General features: G+C 45.1%; 1 protein-coding gene across 5 annotated transcripts in view; it reads right to left on the bottom strand.

Moving 5' to 3' along the window:
- PPP2R3A (protein phosphatase 2 regulatory subunit B''alpha) overlaps positions 1–26,686 on the bottom strand; it is a 194,274-nt gene that overhangs the window by 6,617 nt on the left and 160,971 nt on the right. For 4 of the 5 annotated variants that reach the window (XM_083178444.1, XM_083178443.1, XM_083178442.1 and 1 more), the window contains 8 exons: positions 7,495–7,761; positions 6,497–6,600; positions 5,065–5,167; positions 4,810–4,884; positions 4,615–4,701; positions 3,391–3,547; positions 2,094–2,142; positions 627–716 (listed from right to left, as the gene is read on the bottom strand). In XM_083178444.1, coding sequence (XP_083034570.1) covers positions 627–716; positions 2,094–2,142; positions 3,391–3,547; positions 4,615–4,701; positions 4,810–4,884; positions 5,065–5,167; positions 6,497–6,600; positions 7,495–7,761 — 932 coding nt within the window. Of the gene's footprint in view, positions 1–626; positions 717–2,093; positions 2,143–3,390; positions 3,548–4,614; positions 4,702–4,809; positions 4,885–5,064; positions 5,168–6,496; positions 6,601–7,494; positions 7,762–16,112; positions 16,480–26,686 lie in introns of those variants that run through there. The other variant, XM_083178447.1, reaches the window with a different exon arrangement.

Here is a 26,686-nt window from a genome sequence, read left to right as displayed (position 1 = left end):
TTCATATTTGTGTATTATAAGCAGCTGCAGTTTCTACCCTTGGCTGGTTGGGAGTCTGTAAATGTGTAGGATTCTGTGATCCTGTGCATGTATTAAAATCTATGGCAGTACAGTTAGGTAAACACCTCCCACTGGGCTCCATGTTCAGCTGAGATTAGCAGTAGGGCTTCCAATGGGAAATTACTGCCAGGCATTTACAAATATGTATTTGAGAGTTAATAAGTGAATTCTATTCTGGATTAATTATGGCACAAATGCAGATCGCCAAAGGGAAAAAAAAAGTTTATATACTGGATAGCATGATGTGATGTTGGGTTTTCTGCACCCATTATTATACATGAAAAAGTATCTTCACGTTTCCCACTTCAGTGAAGTAGCAAAGAAGAGGGTGCATATTTTAATCCTAATCGTCTCCTCCCACAGCCTAAACATAAACCCACGGCCTAGTCCTCCCCCTTTAGCGAACCCTAATCCTACCAAGTACATAAACCATATAGTTTGATGAAAAAATGAGTTCTCACGTTCTGCCACAAGATGGCACTCACACACTACACAAATTCAGTCCATCTAAACGAGATATTTGAAAAATTACACAACCCCTAAAAACTAGAGTGCCATCACATTACCTGGTGGGGTTTTTCTTGTCTTCTTCGGATATCAGGAACCACACAAACTCAGCATAGCTCATCCTCCCTTCCCTCTGGACGGCATTCCCTCTGTTAACAGACACAATACACGTTAAGTCATCAATGGCAGAGCAGCGCTGCAGGGAAAAAGATAAATCTCCACCTTAGTTTGTGATGTTTTTGAACGAGCATCAGGATAACATGCAGGATTTGGTAACAACTGGGCACCTTCACAGTATTTCCAACGAAGACCAATTTACAGGCTAATGTGCTATCACTGCTCTATAGCAAAGCACTAGCAAGCCCAGCATTCATTTAGATTTGCGAAGCGCACTGAAGAATGGGGAACACACGGGTGCCAGCAGTTCTTCTTTCAGGACGCCAATGTCTAAATTAACAACATGGGCTTGAGAAATAAAGATGGCACCTTGATGTGCTACAGTTTAATATAAGCTATTGTTCTCAGTTATCAGTCACTTAATAACAGTCACTCTGCAGGGGGGTGAGGTGCAGGGAGCCAGGCAGGGGATGAAGCCGCTGCCATCAGCAGGTGCAGCGCAGGGAGCTAGGCAGGGGATGAAGCCTTGCGGGTGATGGCAGCCGTCAGCGGGTGCAGTGGCGGCAGCACAGTGAGCCGCGTAGAAGATGCTGCCGGGCAGCGGTGGGAGCAAAATTAATAGGAAGCCTCTCTCAGCGCCACCCAACCCCCCCCCCCCCCACACACACACCCGCTGACGGCTGCCGTCCCCCGCAAGGCTTCATCCCCTGTCTGGCTTCCTGCACCCCCCCCCCCCCCCCGCTCCACCCACTGCCGTCCCCCGCAAAGCTCCGGGCAGCACATAAGATTTAGCAAATCTTATGTGCAGCCCGTCCAACCTCACCACTCCAATCCGATGCTCACGGGACCGTGCATCAGATCGGACGGGGTGTCTACCTGTGCGATTTGGGCCGATTTCACGGCCCGATTAATTAGAATTGGGTGAAATCGTGCCCAAATTGCATAGTGTATGGGGGCCTTAAGCCTCATGGAGCCACGTGCACAGCAGTTTTATAGACTAAAATTAGTGACTACTAGATTTACGATGAAGCAGTTTGCACATTACAGGGACACGGAGCCTAATGGGGCCTACACACGGGGCGATTGTGTCATTTTTTAAGCGATCTGCCTTCATTTGACTAGATCGCTTAGAAAATTACCCTACATTGCTCAGTGTGTAGGGGCCATAGCGATAGCGATGCGTGGCCCCATGATGTAGATCATGCATGCAGGGTAAATCTAGTCACCGGAGAACCAGATCACTCAGCACACAGCGCCACTTGTGAAGACCATTCTGAACAATAATAATTGGTCCACACCATGCAGCACAATTACCACTGAATGCAAACATTTGAGTTGTACAATGAGTAGAACCATGTGTCACACATCACAAATTACACAGAAGCCAGCGGCCAGCGCTCATATCATACCGTGTAACTGCTCCAGAAAATATCCGCTCAATTATTCTGTGTGAAGAGGCTGAAATGAATTAAACAAAAATCACCAATTATAATCTCAGTACCAATACTACAAAGTGACAATGTTACCAGATGGAACCAGATATGGCTCAGCACTGTGCTTAAACTATATCAGCAATTACCTTCAAATGGTCCATTATGGCTAATGTGGCAGCACAGGTGCATATATACACTGGTACCCATGTCCGTGATCGTGCTTATAGTACCATACGGATTGTAAAGCATTACTAGGGTAGGGCTGCCTCCATACTGATTGTACAGCGTTGCTAGGGTAGGGCTGCCTCCATAATGATTGCACAGCGTTACTAGGGTAGAGCTGCCTCCATACGGATTGTACAGTGTTACTGGGGTAGGGCTCCCTCCATACTCTTTGTACAGTGTTACTAGGGTAGGGCTGCCTCCATACGGATTGTACAGCGTTACTAGGTTAGGGCTGCCTCCATACTGATTGTACAGTGTTACTAGGGTAGAGATGCCTCCATACTGATTGTACAGTGTTACTAGGGTAGGGCTGCCTTCATACCGATTGTATAGTGTAACTAGGGTAGGGCTGCCTCCATACCGATTGTATAGTGTAACTAGGGTAGTGCTGCCTCCAGACGGATTGTACAATGTTACTAGGGTAGAGCTGCCTCCATACGGATTGTACAGCGTTACTAGGGTAGAGCTGCCTCCATACGGATTGTACAGCGTTACTAGGGTAGGACTGCCTCCATACTGATTGTACAGCGTTACTAGGGTAGTGCTGCCTCTATACTGATTGTACAGCGTTACTAGGGTAGTGCTGCCTCTATACTGATTGTACAGCGTTACTAGGGTAGGGCTGCCTCCATACTGATTGTACAGTGTTACTAGGGTAGGGCTGCCTCCATACGGATTGTACAGCGTTACTAGGTTAGGGCTGCCTCCATACTGATTGTACAGTGTTACTAGGGTAGAGATGCCTCCATACGGATTGTACAGTGTAACTAGGGTAGTGCTGCCTCCATACTGATTGTACCGTGTTACTAGGGTAGGGCTGCCTCCAGACGGATTGTACAACGTTACTAGGGTAGGACTGCCTCCATACGGATTGTACAGTGTTACTAGGGTAGGGCTGCCTCCATACCGATTGTATAGTGTAACTAGGGTAGTGCTGCCTCCAGACAGATTGTACAACGTTACTAGGGTAGAGCTGCCTTCATACAGAACATAGAATATGTTATTGGAAGGGCTGTGTCCTCAGTAAGCTCTGTATAATTCTGCTCACCGTGGTCATTATATCTAGCCAGGTCTTTCTGGTCAATGTACAGGTCATGGTCACTGTCCAGTTCCCAGAACTTGCAGTAGATGACGTAGAAGTGTTCATAAGAAAAGTAATCTGTCACCTGGTTAATATCATCTTCCTCCTCCAGCAGAGCCAGTGTCTGGAAAATAAATGTATAATAGAGCGACAAAGTCCCACTGCCACATTACTTAGCATTGCAGTAATATTAGGTCACAATATTCTACTGTTACTGACCCCTGCTGGCTGCATACAGTAACTCAATTTCACAGAAGCCCATTCTCGGCTTTGCAATCAGCAGCTGTTGTAGAGCCATCAGCCTAACTGTACAACACCTCCTAAGCTCCCATTTATTTGGTCTCCAGGCCTTTATGTTGCACCAGCCTGTGCTAGTTTCTATAAAGGCGAGAGACACCACACTCTACTGGTTTCCATTTATAGTGGCGATCCTCTTTAGCTGCCTAACCCTAGGGCTGGTTATAGAATTTATAGAGATAGCCGCCCTGTCTGAATATTTCGTTATATTAATATTTCTTGGATCTCGTGTAGAAGCGTCACTTAACATCTGATTGAAATAGCACCGGCACGGTCAATACAAAATTAGAAGAAAAAAAAAAACACTGCCCAGAGAATCCCACTGCCTTCTTCCCATAGCGCATCCTGGTGCCATCTCTTTGTCAGGTCAATGATGCATCTCTTCAATAAATACCCACATAGGATTCCGACAGTCTGAATCCCGAATCCGACAGTACATCGACAATCTGTATTCAATGTACCGACTCTAGAGTGTCGGAAAGTCCCCAAATTGTCGGAAACGGCCGTGAATTCGCCAATCCACGGCATTTCCAACAAAACATATCCCAGTTTAAAAAAGTGGGGTCTGGCGCTCTTCTATGTGGTCATTAACGGCAAGAAATATTACCACAGATTGAATACCCCCTATAGACTGAAATCATATGTAAATAGTAATACTATGAAAAATCCTTTATTACAGTCTAGTATACCAATATATATGTTTATTATTTATTTTTAGTGTGATATTAAGCTACCTTTGATAACATCTAATATCTAATGATAACATACAAGATATCTTATGAATTTTTTTTTTTAAATATTTATGGGAAAAGGTACTCTGGGAAAAGGTACTCTGTAATTAAACCCTAAATATAAGGTGAATACTGATAAATATGATATATATTAGACTCCTACCTGCAGGAAATTACTTCTGCGCAGCTCGGTGGGAGTGATCCTGCCAGACCATGACCTGTTCACAGTGTAGAATATTCTCTGAATAACCTGCAGGGGTAAACAAGGAAAGGTGCACATTATATATGATTATATCACTAATGAGGCCCTAATTTACAGTCCGTTATTTTGCATACATAACATAATACATGCACGCACCGTAGTGATGTACCGGGAGTGAAATTCAGGCGCTTCCTTCAGAAAGGTTAATCCAGGATGTGTGTCCACTATGTCCTAATATAACACAGATAATTAAATTGGATTGGGTGATGTAAGGTAGTATTCACCCTAATCATTTCTGGAAAACGGACACCTGGGTCTGGACCAGTATCCCTGCTCTCAGTAGCAGATGGTGTCTGATGTGATCTAGAACGCACCAGGCTCCAGATCTAGGATCAGACGCAGGATCCTTACCTGGAGAAGGGGGATAAAGTCTTCTTGCTCTAAGTAACTGCAACCTGGCTTTGCTAAAAGGTAAATGAATTTGGAAGTATCGTCGTGGCAGTTCTGTAGCAACCTGCAGAAGGGGTAAAATATTGTACCCATTACACCGACACCATATGCAGCTCTACATGAAAATAAACAGACACATTCATTGGGTGTGGTAGGTTTCACCGACAGTCATTATCCCGACTGGCCGGTGTCAGACAGCGTGGCCAGCGCAACAAAGCCCCTTGCGGGCTCGCTGCGCTCGTGGACCCCCATGAGGGAAAATAGCCGACGCCCGTCGGGAACCCGGCCGTCGGTGTTTTAACAGTCGGGATCCCAACATCGGGTTAATGACTGTCGGGACCCCGTCCGGCACCCCATTCATTCCTATTGCTATTAGAGTCATAGATTTACACATCAAGTGCTTCCAGCTTTCTCCCCTGCATAGTGATTGTCACGAATAACAGACGTGGACGTTGGGTACCAGACGCGGTCCAGACAGTCATTTACCCGACGTCAGGATCCCGACTGTCAAAACGCAGACAGACAGGTGCCAGACGGCCATCCGCTATTTTCCCTCATGGGGGTCCACGACCCCCATAGAGGGAGAATAAAATAGGTGGTGAGCATAGCAAGCCACCGTGCCCGCTAGGGGCTTTGTTGCGCTCACCATGCTGTCTTAGTCCGGGCAGTCGGGATCCTGACGTCGAGCGAATGACCATCAGGATCCCGACTGTCAGAACCCTATACCACACCCCCAGTAGCAGGAGAATCTGTGTACAAGTGACATACATGGGTAATGTGACAGCACTAAGAGAGACCAGGGCCAAAATTTACTAAGATGGGAGTTCTATTTCAGATGGGAATGTTGCTATGGGCAACCAATCAGAATCTACGTGTTAATTATTTATCACATTCAAGAAGACAAGAGATACTATCTGATTGGTTGCCCGTAGCAACATCCCATGTGGAATAGAACTCCCATTTAAGTAATTCCCATCAGTTATATATGCCATACTGTTACATTACTGCTCTATTTTCTATAAATGTCTGGTAAAATCCATGACCTACGTTACAGAGAGACCCTGACATTGCAGCATTGGGCTGTGCAGAGCGCATCTACAAGACAATTCGTATAATGATCAGAATTTATTTATATTGGTTCCGCAGCGCCTGACAGGATACATAAAAGAAACCGGTGATCCAGGAAACAGGACTAGCCGAGCCCTACCAGCAATAGCTGCCGCTGCCTTTCAGAAACACACTACACATAGATTTCCTAAGACATGTTCCACTATTATACTGAAACAATGACCATTCCATCTTACTGCAGGGCACATGATCACCTAATGCTAACAATACAAACATCATGCGAGTCACAGTCTATAGGTTATATATGTGTGTTCTCAGTACTCACTTTCTCCACACGGCTACAAATGAATGCACTGACACAAACCCGGTCCTCTCTCCTCCCGCTCCATTGAACAGTGCAGCCTTCCAGTACAGCGGACAGCCGCACACCTACAGAAATCACACAGAGAGGAGCTGGTAAGTCTTGTGTATACTGTGTTATCATCATCTTCTCTTCATGTATATGTGGTCACAAAGATTCTGTAACTCCATACATAGGGGTACAACATACAAGGTGCCTATGTACAGACTTGTACAGTGATGGCTAACCTTGACACTCCAGCTGTTGTTGAACTACACATCCCAGCATGCCCTGCATCAGTTTTACTATTTGCCCATGCTAAAACTGATGCAGGGCATGCTGGGATGTGTAGTTCAACTACAGCTGGAGTGTCAAAACATTCCATAATTACAGAGGGTATACAAGGAGAGGGCCCCACCAGTAGGAGTTTACACTCTAGGGCAGAGGTTACAACCTGTGGCACTCCAGGGTCTGTGGAACTACACACTGCAGCATGCCCTGCCATAGCTTTGCTGTTAGGATCATGTGCCACAGTGTACATACTCCTGTTCTGGGGGATGGGGGGGGGGGGGGGAAGAGAGAGAGAGAGAGAGAGAGAGAGAGACAGCGGGGAAGATGTATTAAGCCTGGTAAAGTGATAAAGTGGAAGGTGAAAGCGATGCTGGCATTTTTAGCGGATATTTTGCACATCTCTCAGAGATTTTGCCACTCAAAGAGTTAGTACATTTCCCCTAGTATTAGCCAATCCACTCCTATCTGCCCTGTTACAGGCTGTGTTTGAGAAATGACATGGAGCGGGTTTGTGTAAACTTTCTCTGTCTTCAAGGCTTAGTACATACAGTGGACAACGCTGACACCCCCCCACAACTGTACATACTGTAATGAAATAAATGGAATAACCTATATAAAATGTGCAGAGGACGCCCATCCTGTGTCACCTAAGTACAATGTCATACACGTGTAAGTTCTGTGGGAGCCGTTACCTTGGCGATCTTCCCCATCTCATAGATATCAGCCTTCTCATCCTCTATACTGGAGAACGCTGCTTCTATCACGGATAGAGTGTCATCATTGTTGGAATTAGGGTTAGGCAGTCCTTTGGGGAAGTAAAACCGTGGAATGTTTATGGACAGGGAAGGGGCTACTGTGACTTTAGTGGTGGGCGGTGGGGAGGCTGGGCGAGGAATTACAGGAGCACTGACAGGGGCAGGTGGCGGCGTCCCCGGCTTCTTCTCTTGTTTGTTTTGAACCTGCAAGAGGGGAAGCATTGGAGAAATAAATATTACACCAGGAGATTACATTTATATCAATATCAAAATATGGATACACATAAAATACAGTCTGCAGGAAGATGTGCACCACACAGTCATTGTAGGCAGAGCCCAGACAGATTACGCCCCATAGTTTCATAGCCCTGTTCTAGACTGTTTGCATGTAGCATGTTGGAACATAAGGGGGCAATTCAATCACTGCTCTGTTCAGGTGCGAGTGTTGCAGAAGCCAACATCTCTGCGCACAGCCTCCCAAGGTGGTGGGCAGGAACGTGCGGAAAGTGACCCATCTGGACGCCCAAAGGCAGGTTTTGCAATGTGGGCAGACTTTAGTCATGTTTAGCCGACGCTTTTTGGAGGAATGGCCACCAGATTAGAGCAACAATTGAATTACTCTGTCAGGCAACATCACTTTGGACTCCTCCCCCCCCCCCCCCACCCCCCCCACAACCAGAAAATAACACCTAATATTGTCCAATGACAGGAAGTGAATTTTCTACGTATAATCATAAACCTGTAATACCTGAGCAAGTGACTTCATAGATAAAACAAACAAAAAATTTAAATGCACGGACATGTCTGCTGTGATTTATGTACAGTTCTGGATTCCAGCACATTTCATTATACAGATAAAAGAGACAATCTAATAAGTATTGGGCAACCTGTGCCTCTCTAGTGCCTGTGGAACTATATGTCCCTGTGGTAGTCTGACAGGGTCTGCTGGGATCTGTAGTTCCACAACCCCTTTATACTAGATACTGACCTTATTTAACATAGAACCTTTAAATAAGGTCAGTATCTAGTATAAAGGTGTTATATACAGCAATTGAGGACATCGCAGTAAGGGGAGAAGTTATGCAGAAAAGGGGCGGTTCCCTGAAACAGAAAGATACCTTATTTAAGGTCAGTAAGCGTTTAATTGCATACTACAGGAAGGACCCAAGGATCCCTGTGATCACTATATCCATCTAGGAAAAACATAATGTTGTTTCCTATTATTTGTATGCTAAGGATAGCGCTGAAGTATATCTCCATCTTCCAAACCCCCCACTCCATTGGGTCTAAACAGCTCAGCCATCTTCTGGTTTGCTTCCTTCTTTACTTCCTTTGATCAATTATTTGTACTTATACCCACATCCTTCATGTTGACCGTCTACACGTGGGTAAGGTCGGTTGGTCGACCGTCATTAGCTCGACACCACTAGATCGACATACTGGAAGGTCGACATGGTCTAGGTCGACAGTCAAAAGGTCGACATGGGATTTTAACTGTTTTTTTGATCCGACATGTGCCGACAGGTGGTATTTCATGCCCTACCATCCACTGGGGTGTGGTGGGAGAATAAAATAGTGTGCCGTACACAGAGAGGCACCGTGCCTGAAGCATGGAGAGTGCAGCGAGCCATGTGAGGGGACGTGGTGCACTTAAATCTGTGTCCATGTCAACTGTGTCGACATTCGGGTAAAAAAAAAACAGTGAAAAACCCTATGTCGACCTTTTGACTGTCAACCTAATGCTTATGTTGACCTACGACCTGACGACCTTGTGCCATGTCGATCTAGACTTCTGTCGATCTTCTGGTGTCGACCTAATGGCTGTCGACCATCTTTGGGTCGGCCATACAATCCATACCCGTACACGTCTTCCCTTGGCCGGCATTTCAGTTCAACTGGACGTCACTAACACTTCTATGCCAATGATACCTACAATTACCTGTCTTCCCTGGACCTCTCTCACTAGTCACATGTGGTCTATCAGCCGGACATCCTGGATGCCACAATGCTTCCTGATACTCAAAATGTAAAAAACAGAGCTTATCTATCACCTAGCCAAGGCCCACTCCACTCCCACCATCTCAGTTGACCACTGTCAGTCGAATACAGCCCCATGTACGGTCTCTTTCATAATCCTGCTATTTTCATCACCACAATATTCCTAGAATCAAACCCTGAAAGCTACTATAACTCTCATTCACGCCTTCGTAATTTCGCTCTCTGATTACTGCAATCTGCTCCTCATTTTGCTTTCCTAGCTCCCGCCACTCTGTAGTCTATCCTCCTTGCTGCTGCCGCTGGCCGCAGTTACTCTCCTCCTTGACAATGACAATGGGCCAGGCAGACCAGCCCCCTTAACTTACAACCAAAATATAAATCAGCGAGATATAGTCTTATATAGGCCAAACATGTGACATGTTTACTAGTACTAAATCAAGGAACAATCCACTCTGGAACCCAGGACACCTCTGGAATGCTTTCCCTTGCTCCATTAGACTTACATGCAGTCTACTAGGCTTAAGGATGCCCTTTAAACTCATTTTCATTCTCGCTTACCACATCCCTTCTTCAAACTCTTCACCTATACACTCCATACATCATAAGCTGGTATGAGAAAGGCTTCTCTGTTCTCTACATAAAATATGCTAACCGCACACTGTAATTCTGAATTTACTGCACTGTGTATTCGTCTGAGCTTATGTATCTGTCTGTTTTATCCCCTTAAACAAAAACGGGGGTGACTTTATAAAAAGACAAGAAAAGCGCCTATAAGAGGGAACTGAACAAACTCGCAAAAGAATTCTGTGCTAATTAGATATAACAAGGGTGGTGTGGATATTTACAAATACTGTATATTAAAATAAACTCAATTTTGAGACAACCGGTTGTTTTCCAATAAATAGAATAAAAATGAGCAATGTCTCCTCTATATAAATTATTATATATGTACAGTATATTATTACATATATCTGTAAGAGAGGTGGATCATAAATAATATTACTATCAAATGCCCAGAGATCTCCCAATTAAATATCTTCTGGTCTCCGTTTTTATGTAGATAAATCAAGTCCTAGTTCTTTCATAAGATGTTGTGGTCCCCTGAATCGGTTATAGTGCCATTGGTATAAATTAGCAGACTATATTGGATTATTATATGATTGATTGAGCGGTATTTATCACATTACCACTGTGGGAGATGGAAGAGCAGCAATGGCACTTTCAGGGCTCCCTGTCCTTTGTAGAAGGAAATTCACTCTGCTGCTGCCGCATTGATCCCCCATTGCACTCAGCGCTGGGGGCTAACACGGTCTCAGACTCTGTCCTCACCATTTGCTAAGAGACTACTTCTTACGTCGGGTACACACCATCGTGAGACGATCATACTCAAAAAAGTAAAAAACAGGAATCACAGGCGTAACTGATTTTTACATCACTTGTGGGACAGCCGTGTAAGTATCCAGGACTTGCTGTATAGGCCATTAGGCAGAGCGTTATTTGTATTTTAATAAATCAGTAAAGTATCAGTTGTTCTTTTGGAAGCGGCCTCCTTGATCCAGAACCCTTCATTATACACTTCCGCTGGCCAATGTTGCAGATTCCTAAAGTGGTGCAGCTGGATTATTCTTCCTACTAAGCTGGGTTTTAATAGGTCAATTTAAGTGGCTGCATTTGCTTTATATTCTCCTGGGGATTTTATGGTTGCGTATCTACCTATACATGTAACAGGCTAAGCAATTTGTTTTGAGAGCAACTACTCCGCAATTATATGATAATGATGTGCAATGAGGTCTCAGCATTTTGATAAGTAGTTAAGTTATTGAGGAATAACCCGCCAAAATCATCATTTTATGTTCCCATAGAAAAAGCACTGGTGAGGAGGGTGGACCCTTTACCAATTTACTACTACCCAAAAATCAGTTGGTATAATTAACTATTTCTAATACTTTCAGGGTACAGTCAATTTATTGGGAAACAGTAAACTTTTTTTTTTTTTGCTCGATTTCGAGCAACGATCAGTGTGTAAAAAAGAATGATAAAAATATATTAACGTTGCATTAGGTCCTATAAAGAAGTGTACAGTAGTCTCTGAAACTACGAAGGGAATCCTGCAAAAACTTTGCGGTTCCACATCCACTGTAGCTCAATAGATTGACGTCGGCACGTTCTAAATTTGTATATTTGTATAAAGAGAAGGATTGGTTTTTCTAGCACATATAATCATACACTAGTGACTTCCTAGACAAAACAAGACATTACAATATAGTGTAAAACATGGGCCTCTAGAAATAAGATACACAGATTGTAGAGATCCGGCAGTCGGCGTTACATTGCGACTTGTATGGCCCTCAAAATAAGCTGGGTGCTTAATCTTAGACCAGGTGCAGGTTTCCAAAAGTTCAATATTACAATTCAAACCCCCCCCCCCCCCCCCCCCCCCCATTATAGCATATATAGGCATTTGCAAAAGTAATATATGGGTACTAAAAATTTTATTGGCTTTACTGTGTTGTAGCTACTGTGCACAGGTTAGGCTGCCAATTTTTAGTATGAAGATGACAACATGCAACAAGCCTTTTTTTTTTAGCTCTGAGTAGCACTAACTGTGGCAGGGTACACTCACTAGAGACTTCACAGCCAATGGTCGGTTCCTCTGGTTGTGTGTGACAGCAGAGGATAACTAGTGCAGTGCAGTGTGTGTGTGTGTGTGTGTCCAAACATCCTCCAGGGCAGGTGCCGGACCATGTGCAGCCTCCTCTGGCTGAGCCCACTCCTCTCTATTGCCAAGTGTGTAGTAGGGTCTGAGCACTAGAGCGCTCCTGCCGCCAGACTGAGGGTAAGTGTTTGAAAATGGGTGCAGCGTGGGTCCCCCAGGTACTCTAGGGCCCTTGTGCACCACGTACACTGCATCCATTATAAATACACCAAGCTTGATATAGACAGGTCTGAAGATAATCACTATCCGTATTCGGGTGTGGTCATTTCACGCCCGCAATAACAGGTCAGACGTACGTACAGATGCATAACTCAGAACTTCTTCATCCTCCTGTAAGCAGGACCTCCTAGGCCGGAGGTGCTCTCACTCCCAAAACATGGGGCAGAGCCTTGGGTGGAGGGGGCATGGACAATCACCATGACCCCCTTTTCCTCATTGTGTTCCCATAGCAGCTAGGCAGTCCCTGGTTTCCCTGCCCACACTGAGTAACTGAATTAGTGGGACTGTCTTGCTGTAATTGGCACATTTGGGAGGTATGCGGATGAGATCTGTTAATGTGTATGGATAGGTCTGAGCTTTTTAAATTGCCCAAACCGGACTTGTATTTATCCAATCCAAGGAGCATTCAGGCGGTCTTGCATGTCAACGGCGTCCTATACCTTATTAAGACAACAACATCTCTTTCCTTTGTGTCTCCATACAGTATTTGTGTGTAACCCCTGTACATTGTGCTAGGTACTGTTGTAGTGATGTCCTCATACTAATGGCACAGAATGTGTGTGTCACATGTAAGAGCAGACCGTGTATGGAATATGCAATTTCACCCTTTGCATCATGCCTGGGTACAAACCTGCTCCCTTGCTACTAACTGTAAATGATACACTGCAGTATGTATTTCATGTATTTACCACCAATATATATATTCAGTGTATTTTATTTCAGATACTGTAAGTTAAACACCTTTGCTATACAGACAGGATATAGGCATGTCACTCTCTCTCTGTTCCCTTCCGCTCAGCACAAAACACAGCAACATTCTGACATGTGTCCCGCTTGTGGTGAATGGTCATTTGTAGGTTAGAGGTGAGACTTTATGGAGCACACAGCGTGAAGGATGACGAGCCACTTGGGATAAACACTCAACTGAAGCCATGTCTACGCTTCCCAACCATGTCCTGATCCAGGATTGTGTTCAGATTTGTTTTTATTTTATGTGTGTGGAGAGGATGCTGCTCTGTTACACGTTATGGGGTCAGGTGCCTCCACAGCAATCGGCATCAAGAATAGGATTTCCCCGCTGGAGTGGGAGGGGTTCCGGTGCGTTGACTCAAGTATAATAAATCCCATATCTGTATATGCTCAACTCACAAAGAGCACCATATACATTTGGAAGAGGTGTGTCCAATCTCACATATAAATTGCAGTGATGAAATAAAGTGCAGTCCTCAAGGCACAATCGCAGTCCAAGTCTTAGAGGATGTCCATACAAAACAGGCAACAATTAGTACTTCAGTTATTTTGATGTAACCATCTGTTGGGGACTGTTAGTGTTCCTTGATGACCAAGGTGGGAAAACGCTGAGCAATGCGAAAATATTCACTGTCCCCGGCCAACATTATCCCTGGAAATTCTGCTCCAGTACTTGTCATGTCACCTTGTGCATTGCGGGGAGGAGTCTATAATGGAAGCTACATTTCCACTTGTAAGATAGACAAAGGAGAAAAATCAGCCGCCAAGCTAAAGCCCTTCACATATGGTGCAACAGGTGCAGGGAGGCTGAGCAACGGGCTTAAGCACAGTCACTCCACACACATTGCAGTACACCCGTGATGCTCACCACGATGTGTGCAGAGCAGGGCTTTGCCTATTGTCTATAGGCAAAGCCCCACGATCTGGCAGGAAAGAGATTCCAAGCACCATCTTTCCCTGTGGGCAATGGCGACGCGACCACACGGAGCGATCAGTGCTCCATTTCTAAGCAGCTCGCACCCCATGTGTAAGCCCCTAAAGGAACAAGCCTGTGCTTGATCTGTAACTTGGCACAGACCCTACTGTGAAAGTGATGTTCTTTAAAGACACTATTCAGTAGCCACTATAAATAGAGTCGATGGCATCTGGGGGCACATTCCTAAAATATATAGCATGCAAGCACCCTGACCAGCTGTGACCAGCCCCAATGTATACATTTAGCACCAGCGTCCCCTACTAACATACGTAACCAACATCTATAGGCGAACAAAATCACATAATTTGTCAACATTCCCACTTGCAGCTATGGAAGGTTTTCAAATGTAACTCAATTTATTATATTCAGACATCATGACCACCTACACCTCTAAGGTGTACCTGTGGCCTGTGCCCCGTGGGGTCAGCCATTTTGTGGGCGGAACCAACGTTCATGTCAATCCACATAGGGATTTATGGCCCCAGTGAGAGATGAGACATTGGCTGATGACAGAAAACGGAATGCTTTAAGGCAGTACTGAATCCCTTGCCACATGGGAGTGATTCAATTACTGCTGATGTGCGGCAAGGCCTGGTTGCTCACACCATACAATGACAGTACAGGTCAGTGATTGCAAGTTGTCCTGCAGATCTATTTGGGGTGCAAGACAAAATCTGCCACGTGGAAGGACAGTATGGGTCATTGCTGAACAGCACGTGGTGTACATGATTAGTAATTGGAACGCCCCATATATTAGTCTGACAATCAGAGAACATAAACACTTCCAATGCCTATGTTCTCATTTGCCCCTATAGTCCCATTCTATAGCAATATACCATGTTTATCTTTTAATCTACCATTTTTAAATGTCTACTGTAGCAGGCCTACTGGTATAGCAGCAATGAGAACTCGTCCGGATTCCACAAGTTACTGTATTACATTATCTATTTCAGCAGTGTCCAGAATGCCTGCCTGTGACACAATAAGAATACAGCAATTCTGCCCAATGCTTCATCTCCCTGTAAACTGCAACTTAAGCAACATCAACTTTAATCTTGGGAACCTATTTTTACCACGGAACATGTGGTACAGCTCAGACTTCTCACCAGGAGAAGCTGAAAGGACCTTTGCTGCAGAAGCACCATTCGAAATAATGATAAACCATAATCTTCTTAACGAAAGTATGAGCTGTGTAACTTCCCTCATTACCCATTTCACCTTTGTAACTGGTACAAACACAACAGATCTATTTGGTGAACATCGGGATTCCATGGTCAGAACCAAAGTATACAGAATTCTGTGAATATACAGGAAAACAATGAACCTGTTTCTAATGAAAACCTGGTCTGAGTTATACCAAGGACCTGGACAGTTCTAGTATATAAGATACAGACCGATTTGCTATACAGTATAATGCGATTTCCTTCATTATTACATCATGCAGAGGCAGCACAGGCCATCACAGCTGTCTCTGCCCTGCGCGCCCAACTTCTCCAATCACGTTGCCTATAAAATCTCCCGTTCCGTATGTGCCGTTCCCAGCTCCTCCCACAATGTAAACATTCCAGCCTATAACTTCTCATTAGCTCATTACCAATTTGTTACCTCTCCTTAAGCCTATACTATTGAGCTGTGCTTCTCACCCATGTGGTGCAACGTTCTCGTAAACAATGTACGGGCTCTGATATCTAATTATAACAAGTTTCCTTTTATTTCCTTTCACAAACTGAGGCTCAACAATGCACTTTTTCCCTAACACATTAATTGCAATCAATTCGAACAATTTTGAATGAGAATAGGAGCTAAAACACCCCCCACCCACCCAATTAACAGTCCAAACCCACTGCTCCAATAGCTATAGTCTCTTAGCCCGCTCAAAGAAAGTAACTTCCAAACCTGAGCTTGCTGAAATAACTTGATCCTCTTTTTAAATCTGGATGGAAGCACAAAGTCACAGCCCCTTGCCAGAAAGGCCAATTCCCCCCTTAAGTCGGGGTCCCTTCTCAGCGACGCCTCCTTGATCATCATCTTGGAGGACCAGCTCGCAAGAACTGTGTCTGAAGTTTGGAATTTGGGTGCTTTAAAAGAAGTAGGGACCAAGCGTTTGAGGAATTTGGATGCTCTCCTTTGCTTAAACTCCCTGCAGCATGGAGACTGTCCGAATCTCTAAGGCCAGCGCTCGGCTCCAAGGTGCCAGCATTGTACAGAGAAAATAGAGACCAGCGTTTTGCCTTGTCCTGACAAAACCAAATTCCCAGCAACAACAAAACTATCTTTTACTGAAGTCTTCCAACACTGAGCAGCTGAGAAACATGACCTCGGTATGGTTTTGCTGTGTGACAGACAGCCAGTGCTGTCCTGGGATGGTGGGGGCAGTGGGGGAGAGGGAGCCCAGAGGAAGGATTCTGGGAAAGGAAGCACCCAGAGGCCGCCGGCTGTTACTAAACTTAGACACTCCGGAGCAATGTACTCAAAATTAAGAGAGTCTCCCTTAGTTGTGTTTACTATATGAGCTTCAGTGATTTCAGATGTTAGTCCTACCAGGGGAAAAAAGTACCAGAGAGTTCAGTAAGCATGTATGCAATGTAGGTAGACTAAGTGACTAAACGGAATACACACAGCATGAAAGTACAATACATTGTGCTATCATAAAATCCCAGGGCAGATTAGGGGGCCTAAGAGTGCTCGCTGCCCACGCTTGCTGACCCACATTCAGCCAGCATCCAGACAGTAAGGCAAATGGGGTGAATCAAGCTACCTTTGCCAGCGTTAAAATATGTACGCAATGTCTGATTCGCTACCTATGCATCTAACTGAATTCCCCTTTAGAGTATTACTGCCCTACCACATCTCTACAACATGCATTTATCTCTACAACTCGCAAATAAAGTCCTAAACCAATGACCCCAACCTCCAACTTCATCTCTGCCCACGCCCCCTCCTGCTCCATCTGCTTCTCCTCTGGCCACCACCTTGCCTCCACCATGGTAACTTCCTCTCATGTTGCCTATTGAACCCCCTCCTCAGGAACTCACTCCCGCATTTCATCAGGACATCTTAGCTTTAGAAATGTGCCCTTAAGACTCCTTACTACTGAAGCTTACAAGCCCTCGTCAAGACACCTGCCATATATACAGTACTTCCCATTCCAGACTCCACCCCTTCATCTCACCATGTAGGCTCTTACAGGCAGGGTTGGATCCCCCTAAGTATTTGGACTAGGGAATTTGCCAGGGCAAGCTGGCTTAGAGCAGTACCTCTGAAAGGGGTATGAGACGCAGATAGGTTGGTACATTATCCCTCAGACAAGCGGTTGTGACTGCCATCAATTCACACAGTGCATTTGTGCAAAGCCTGTCACACTAGTTAAGAGTGTCTAGGTCGACAGTCAACAGGGAGACCACTATTCCATCTTGTCGACAGGCATGAAGGTCAACACACGAAAACGGTAGACATGCATTCGGGCATCATGTTTTGTGTCAAAGAAAAAAAAATTGAAGAACTATCGACCTTTTCACATGTCGACCTCCTGCCTATCAACCAGTAGTGGTCGACCTTTTGACTGTTGACTTAGACACGGTCGACCCATGATCTTCTCAGACTTTGGGCCAGATTCTCTAAGCTTCAAAAGTGATAAAATGGAGAGTGATAAACAGCCAGCCACAGAGGCGTAACTATAGCACCGCAGCCCCCGCGGCAGCGGGGGGGGGGGGGGGCGCTGTGCATGTGTGGGCGCCGGGGGGCTGTGGTGCTATAGTTAGCCCCCTCCCGTCCGCCCATCTGCCGCCCGCCAATCCGCCGCCTTACCTGACTTCACTGGTCCCGTCCCGGCTCCCTTGCTGGCTTCATTCTTCTGCTAGTGAGACTGACCACAATAAAATGTCCGCCCCATATAGCAGACAGTTCTCTGAAACTGTCTGCTGTATGGGGGCGGACATTTTGTGTTGGTCGGTCTCACTAGCAGAAGAATGAAGCCAGCAAGGGAGCCGGGACGGGACCAGCAAGACAGGTAAGGCGGGGGGCGCCCAATTCATAGTTACGCCACTGGCCAGCCAATCAGCTCCTACCTGTCATGTCACAGACTGTGTTTGAAAAAGGTCAGGCAGGAGCTGATTGGCTGGATGTTTATCACTCTCTATTTTATCACTTTTGAAGCTTAGTGCATCTGGCTGATTGTATTATAGAATAATAATAAAAGGAAATTACTTATAAACTAGGTAACAAATACTACAGCAGATATAGTAAAAGAATTCCCTCCCCCCGCCCCCCCAAAAAATGTATTCCATCCAATAGCATGCATTAATGGTATTACGTATGACATAGGTTTCTGGTTGTTAGGCCGGCACATGTTAGGTTGACACATGAAATAGGTTGACACAATCATTAGGTCGACAATGGCTAGATTGACAATCAAAAGGTCGACATAATTTTTTTGTGTTTTTTTTTAGCCGACAGGTGGTCCACTGGAGGTAGAATAGAATAGTGTGCCGAGCACAGCAAGCCATGTGAGTGGACGCAGTACACGTTGATGGTGTCCATGTCGACCATGTTGACATTCAGGACCAAAAAAAAAAAAAAAACCACACACCTGAAAACTCATGTTGACCTTTTGACTGTCGACCTAATGCTTGCGTCGGCCTTCCAACCCTGTCGACCTTAGCCACGTCAACCTATTTCATGTGTCGACCTAAGCCAGGAGGACTATTATGGATCGAGCCAATGACCCCTACCCATGACATAATGCTACAGTCTTACATCTCTTAGGCTTTCAGTCTGCCTTCACAGCTTGTACTTTACAACTGCCCCGCAGGGATACGGTCGGTTGGTCGACAGTCATTAGGTCGCCACGAGCATTAGGTCGACATGGTCTAGGTTGACAGTCAAAAGGTCGACATGGGGTTTTTCACTGTTTTTTTGAGCCAACATGTGCCGACAGGCCGTATTTCATTCCCTACCATCCACTAGGGTGTGGTGGGAGAATAAAATAGTGTGCCGAGAAGCATAACGAGGGCAGTGAGCCAGGCGAGGGGACACTGTGCACTTATTCCTGTGTCCATGTCTACTATGTTGACATTCGGGTTAAAAACCAGTGAAAACCCCACATGTTGACCTAGACTATGTCGACCTAATGATTGTGTCAACCTTGTCACATGTCGACCTAGACCCCTGTCGACCTTGCAGTATGTTGACGCAGTGGTGTCGACCTAATGACTGTGGACCATCTTTAGCAGGCCCAATGATCCATACCCGCCCCGCAGACCTTTGTAGCTTCTAAAGTATGAATCTATTAATAGTACCTGAACGGCAAGATGTAATAACACAGACCTGGACATTATAGATACTTTCACTTAATGTCAGGGGCGGATTGGGAAACCCAATCCACCCTCTTCATAAATGAGAGCATGTGTCCTGGCCACACATTTATACTAGAGCATGTCCCCTGGTCATGCATACTGTATATATTTTTTGTCACCAGGGGACCAATTTTTTTGTCATTATTTTCATATAGGCCTATCCTGAAAATGTCTGATCTTCCAAGCCAGACGCAATCTAAAAAAACAAAAACAAATACAGACTTATCTATTCCTTTTTCAGAGAATGTGTTTCAAACAGGCGGCCTGTGGGCAACGGTGATCATGCAAATGTTCTGGACAGCATTAAGAATTCTGTGCTGAGTAGCTCAAAAATCTAAGCCCCCTAAATATAGTCCGCACCTGTCACTTTGCCAGTCTTGTCCTTGCTGGAGCTTTGAAGAAGTTTCCGTTTTCCATTAATGAAATTCTGAGCACTGCTCTCAGGCCCAGGAAGCTGTAACGGGAGGGTAGCAGGGCTCCCCAAGTACAAAGCGGCACAATGCAGGCATAGCTAGAGGCATTCTCAGGAGCACAGGACTCATGTAACACAGCACCCATCATATAGTACAAGGGGGACACTACATTTTAGACACAGAAGGAATCAGGACAGTGAGTCACATCTGAACCACTCTCACAGTTAGCAAATGACAGGGCAGTAGAGAGCAGACAAGGCCCAGGTACTTTTCAGGGGCATGGCTTAATCATGGGAGGCGTGGCCATGCACCCTTTGTTAAAAGTACAATTTTTATTGAATTTTATTCCCTTTCCTGGTCACACTGCAACCTAGCACACAGCTGTTGGGTTGAGAAGAGCAGTTACTGCCAGGTAACAGGGGCACCTCCGTCAGACCTGAGTAATTAGTCTCTTGGCACCACTGCTGACTGTCACCCAACAGATAAGACATGGCAATGGGGCCACTTTTGTTCTGCAAAGGAAGAGGCTACATTCCCAACACACAGTGACCAATGTGACTGCCAGATGGCTAAACACTGAGTCTCATATGCTTCTGGTTTTCAAATAAACCAGCTGCCTGCTTAGGACCTACAGTACTTTCAGTTGGAGACCCAAATGAACAGCATCCAATGCAAATACATTGCCACAAGGAGAAGGGGATGCAATTTTCTATCGACAGTCATAATGTCGACAGTTAATGTATGTTGACTTCTACTAAATGTTGACATGTTCACAAAATTGGCATCTGAAATGTGGACAATGCCAACGTTGGGGTTAGGCTGTGGGAGGTGAGAGTTATGGATAGTGTACGCACCACAAAGGACTCTGCCAAAACTTTGCGTCGGAGTCCATAAGTGAAGCAGCTGCACCAATATGACTGTTTTGTCGTCATGCTAAATAACATTATGTCAACATGCTAAACAGTGTTCTCTCTAAGCTTCTTTTGCAGGGTGCTGCACCCTGCCCATTTTTAAAACCTCAAAATGCACCATGCCCTTTTTGTGTGTGGCACTGTGCGCCCTTACGCTGCCCCCTACTGCATTGACATGTCTCTGATAACTTTCGGTGTGTACCATAATGTGTAATGGGTATTACGGTGTATACCATCATTTGTAATGGGCCTAATGGTGTGTGGTATAATGTGAAAGAGGCATCACAATGTGTGCCATAATGTGTAATTGTCATTACAGAATGTGTAATGGGCATAGCAGAGTATGACAATGTTTAATGGGCGTAAGTCTAGTGCAGTGTGCAATTTTTTTTTTTTGTTTCTAAAATTTATAATATAAAATGTGCCCTCCCGATTGAAAAAAAATAAAAAGTGCCCTGTGAGGTGGTCAGCGCCCTGCCCTAAAAAGATCCTAGAGTGAACACTAAAACATGTCAAATGCTGCATATTGACATTAAGACCATATACGACATCCTCATAGTAACTTTATCTCCCCCCCCCCTCTTTTGTGGTTACTTTGGCAGGGAAGTAACCCTTTCACTAGGACTTGAAGGACCATATGTAAAAGCAGGACTCATTTGTGAAGTGTCCCCTATGTGACCCAGGATGGGTATGCAGCGTTCCCACTAGTGAAGATGATCTACCACTGCAATGCTATGTGTCACATTAAAGAGCCTTATCATGGAGTGAAGGAACAGCTCATTTCCCAAGGTCATACACTTTCTCTGCACATCATAAAAGTTTTTGTGCCTTAAAGCAAAGTTTCCGCAGGGTTAAGCCAAGTGCACTGAAATGACCGATGGCCGACTTCCATTCCTCAAGATGAACCCGGCTGGGTGAATTGGGGTATAGGTCATAGGTTCGACCGGCCATAGGTCGACATGGCTTTGTTCGACAGGGACAAAAGGTCAAAACAAGCACTAGGTCGACATATGTTTTTCACAGGTTTTTGATGTCTATCTCTAATTACGTATGCACTGTGCCTTATAGTCTACCCCTTTGTCCACGTGCATAGAGAAATATGGTACTTGTTTCGTAGAATGGCGATTTTACATAGAAATGCACGGTAAAATGTAAATTGCGGCGGTCGCATCGCATGTGGCCAAAAAAATCGCATGCGATGCGACCGACGCGATTACCGATTTTACATAGGGAACAATGTTAAATGGCCCAATTGACCCAATTTCACATAGGGAACAATGTTAAATGGCCCACATACCCCAAATAGCCACCCTGAAGTGTGAAATGGCCCCCCCAATTGTTAACACCACCCCACGATCAACGTCAACCCGAAGCGTGGCGAGTGCAGCGAGCCCGTGAGGGGCAGCAGTACGCGTCCTCCGACCTTTTCATACCCCTACTATCCATGTCGGCATGGAGTTGAGAATAGAAAGTGTGGCGAGCGCAGCGAGCCCGAAGCGTGGCGAGCGTGGCGAGCCCCACGAAGTGACGCGGATACCTGTGAAGCCCACGAGGGGATGCGTATAGCTCTGAAGGAATCAGCGTCCCCTCGCCACGCTTCGGGTTTGGTGGCTCGCCACACTTTCTATTCTCAACTCCATATCGACGTGGATAGTGGGGGTATGAAAAGGTCGGAGGACGCGTACCGCTGCCCCTCGCGGGCTCGCCACGCTTCGAGTTGACGTTGATCGTGGGGTGGCGTTAACAATTGGGGGGGCCATTTCACACTTCAGGGTGGATATATGGGGTCTGCGGGCCATTTAACATTGTTCCCTATGTAAAATCGCGGTAATCGCGTCGGTCGCATCGCATGCAATTTTTTGGCCGCATGCGATGGACACGATTTTCTTCCTTGCGATGCCTAAGATCAATATCGTGGGCGACGTTCTAGGAAACAAGTACCAGAAATATAAATAAACACCTGTTCTGGGGGGAAAAAAAGAAACATGAAAAACTCAAGTTGACTTTTTCTCTTTCACGTCGACCTATTGCTTGTGTTGACCGTTTGACCATGTCCACCTAACCCATGTCAACCTTTTTAAAGTGTCGACCTATGACCTGTTGACCAATAGTGGTTGACCTATTGACCCATCAACCACATACAAGTGAATTGTTGGTTAGCACTTTATTCCGTGTGAAATGCTTCATTACACCTAGGGGGTTATTCTGGTTGATTCGCAAGGTACACTGGCCCACCATTTGCGAGGCGCATTCCTTCGCACAGCATGCAAATGGATGTGGGACCCTCCCACATCTTTCGATGGTCGCCGACCATCAAAAGATGTGGAAGGTGCATGCATATGTAAGGTTGCTCTGCCCCCGGTGATGTCAGCTGCCTGCCCTCCCGCCCTATTTAAATCAGGTGTTTCAATCAGACCCGTTGCCACACGTGTATAAAATCAAGCATCTAGCTATGCAGTCTCCACTTGCAAACATTTGTGATACAAAAATGGGTCATTGAAGAACTGTGCGACAGGAGCTTAATGGAATGGGTTTCCTGCATCCAAGCCTCACATCACCAAGTGCCGGATGGAGTGGAGTAAAGCACACAGACACTGGACTGTGGAATAATGGAAACATGGAGAGACGAATCACACGTCTCCGTTTGGCAGTCATATGGGCAAGTCTGGGTTCAGCAGATGCTGGGAGAACGTTACCTGCCTGATTGCACTATGCCAACTTTGAGGTTTATTGGAGGGTTTAGGCTAGGCCCCTAATCTCCAGTGAATGGCAATGTTAATGCTTCAGCATACCAAGTCATTTGAACAATGCTAAACTTCCAACTTTGTGGCATCGGTTTGGGGAAGGCCCTTTTTTATTCCAACATGCCCCAGTGCACAAAGCAAAGACTATAAATACATGAGATCAGTGTGAAAGAACAGGCCCAAACAGAGCCCTGACCTCAACCTCATTGAGCACCTTTGGGATGAACTGGAATGGAGATTGCCAGCCAGGCGTTCTCCGCCAATATGGGCACATACTCCCACAGAAAAACTCCAAAATCATGTGGAAAGCCTTCCAAGAATGTGGAAGCCGTAATAGCTGCAAAGGGAAACCAATTATTAAAATAATTGGTTTCCCTTGATTAAAATATCCTCATAGTCCCGGCTGGTGTAACAGTCAGGCTTCCAAAAACATTTGTCCATATAGTGTATCGATACAATGGATTTCAAGCCAGCAACCTTACCCCAAAGGCAACTCAAAATACTACCATAGTATACAGATAAAACACTTGTATATCCAATGCTAAATTACACCCATAACATGTAATTTTAGAAAAAAAACATATTTCATGTAATAAGAGCCAGGATGAGACCTTCATCTGAGAAAATGCGGTGATTTTAGAGTGGAGGGACTCTCGTCACAGTCTCGGGAGCCTCCGTGTGCCTTCCAGTGGCTTACAGTATACAATCTTGAAAGCCCCAAGTGTGACATTTGGTATAAAGGCGCAGAGAATAAAATTAATGAAAGCAGGAGTCCATAAATATGTTACAGTGTGGGTGGTTAATGGTCTGGGGAATGGGGAAGTTTCGTGTGAGGTCATTAGTGGACAGGTGTGGAGATTATTACCGGGGGAGGAGGGGCGGCAATACCAGCTGTATGTGTATTTATAGGCCAGGCGATAGCAGTTTTATCATATGACATCACTAGCTATTCATAATCCCCTTTATAAGAGATGGGGGGTGGTCAGCTATTAAATTACAACTCATTGATTAAGAAGACATTTTTGTATATATATATGCCTCGGCTATTTTAAAGGATAATGAATGAAACTATGCAAGCCAGATTAATACGTTTGGAGAGGTTTTATTTCAATTGCTCCATTTCATTCACTGAGGTCAATGGAGTGACCTTCAATGACCTTCCCGATACAAATAAAAATTCTAGCTTACACATGAAAGTTACATGCATTTGCAATGGGTAGTCACACTAGTGGACCGGTCAAAGCTGTTTTTTTATGGGCAGGGAGTTTATTTTCTTTATTTCTTTTACAGAAATAATGTAATTCTCCCTGTAATAATAGGTAGTCTCATTGGTGTCTCACGTTGAAGGGTGGTATTCAATGCAGCGGCAAGGATGGCTTATTTTAGGCGAGGATGGCTCGCCGTAATACCCCCTCGCTACATACAAGGTTTGGCCAGAATCTTGGCCATGAGAGAACGGCAAGGATCCCCTTAAATGGCGAGGTTTGCATTTTGTGGTGAGCCCCACGGGTTTAATAGCCACACTCGCTGTTTCCACCTCGCCAAAGGAAACCAGCGAGGTGGAAAGGGCGAGTGATGGGGAGGGAGTAGAAAGGAGCAAGTAGTAAAAAACAGTCTAAGAAAGGCTGTTCGCTTACATTCTAACCCTGGGGTTACGCTGTGGACCAGTTGGGGGTACTTGAAAATAATATCGGTAATGGCGGAAGAAGAATCAGTCTCCCGATGGTGGAAGAAGTCTCATGTTGCCGTGTAGATGAAACACGTTGCTTCATTTCCGGTTCTGTCTGCAGCGTCAGTGTCTCTGGGTGTTTTTGTGCGACCAGCAATCCACTGGGAGCTACCCACACTGCCCTCAGAAAGCAGTGATCATCTGCTCCACGCTGACCCGGGTGGAGGAAGCAGTGCCATTAATCCTACAGGCGTTATTCCCCAAAGACCGTTTGCAGCAGGGGTGGCCAAACCTGTCCTCAAGATCTACCAACAGCTAATGTATGTAAGGCAACCTGTGGATCTATAGTAGGAAGGAATGCAGCAGGTTTGAAAATGTGACAGTGAGTAAATATGGACCGTTGGTAGATCTCGAGGACCGTTTCGGCTACCCCTGGTTTACAGCGACACAGAGAGACCCAATTCCTGACCGCACACTACTCCTCCACGCAAACTTTTTTTGTGTGGCAGGATGGGTGGATGGGGTTCTAAGAGAGAAGGGGGTACTCATAAATGAAAGCCTAATCAAGGGGTAAAGGAAAAAAATAGGTTGGGCACCACTGTTCTAAAGGATTAAATTTGATTATTATTTTTATTCATATATTAAAAAAAAAAAAAAAAAAAGTTACCCATCACTGTGATACAGACCAATATGTATTATACTATATCTATTTCTATGCGGGTCATGTGTTGCAAGATGTCATGGATAAGTCAGCATTTCGAACTCCTGAAATAACTGGCTACAATCCAAGATTCAGAGCTGAATTCTGATAGCTACATTCACGGCAGGTGTAAATGGATGTTGGAAAAGTGTTTGGAAACACACTCCCCCGTGTTCTGGTACAGGCCAGGGCAGTCAGGTTATCAGATGGGCCTCTAGCTCCCTCTGCTGGACAGTTACAGCTTTTCTGCTGAACTGAATTCAATTTAAATGGTGATGTATAAAAAGGTAGAATGGGCGAAATGTACTAAGCCTTGAAGAGTGATAAAATGGAGAGTAATAAACCTCCAGCCAATCAACTCCTACCTGTCATTTTTCAAACACAGCCTGTGCATTGCAGGTAGTTGATGATTGGCTGGTTATCCCTATCCATTTTATCACTTTTCACGCTTACTTCATCTGGCCCAATACTGTATATGTTGGTTCTGACTGAATAAATAAACAAACCCAGTACAGGTTGAGTACCCCTTATCCAAAATATTCAGAAAACGATAGTTTCCAGACTGTGAAAACATTTTTATTTTTTTTGCTAAAAGCACTACTAGGGAAAAATTGTCAGGGGGCATGGCCTGACGGGCTAACTGGGAAGACGGGTCACTGCTGAGATACGGTTTTTGGCT

Source organism: Crinia signifera, chromosome 3 (genome assembly GCF_055691185.1).
Source record: "Crinia signifera chromosome 3, ASM5569118v1, whole genome shotgun sequence".
In the NCBI taxonomy this organism is placed as follows: Eukaryota; Metazoa; Chordata; class Amphibia; order Anura; family Myobatrachidae; genus Crinia; species Crinia signifera.
Note: the sequence above shows the minus strand (reverse complement) of the source record. Positions and strands in the feature narration are given on the sequence as shown.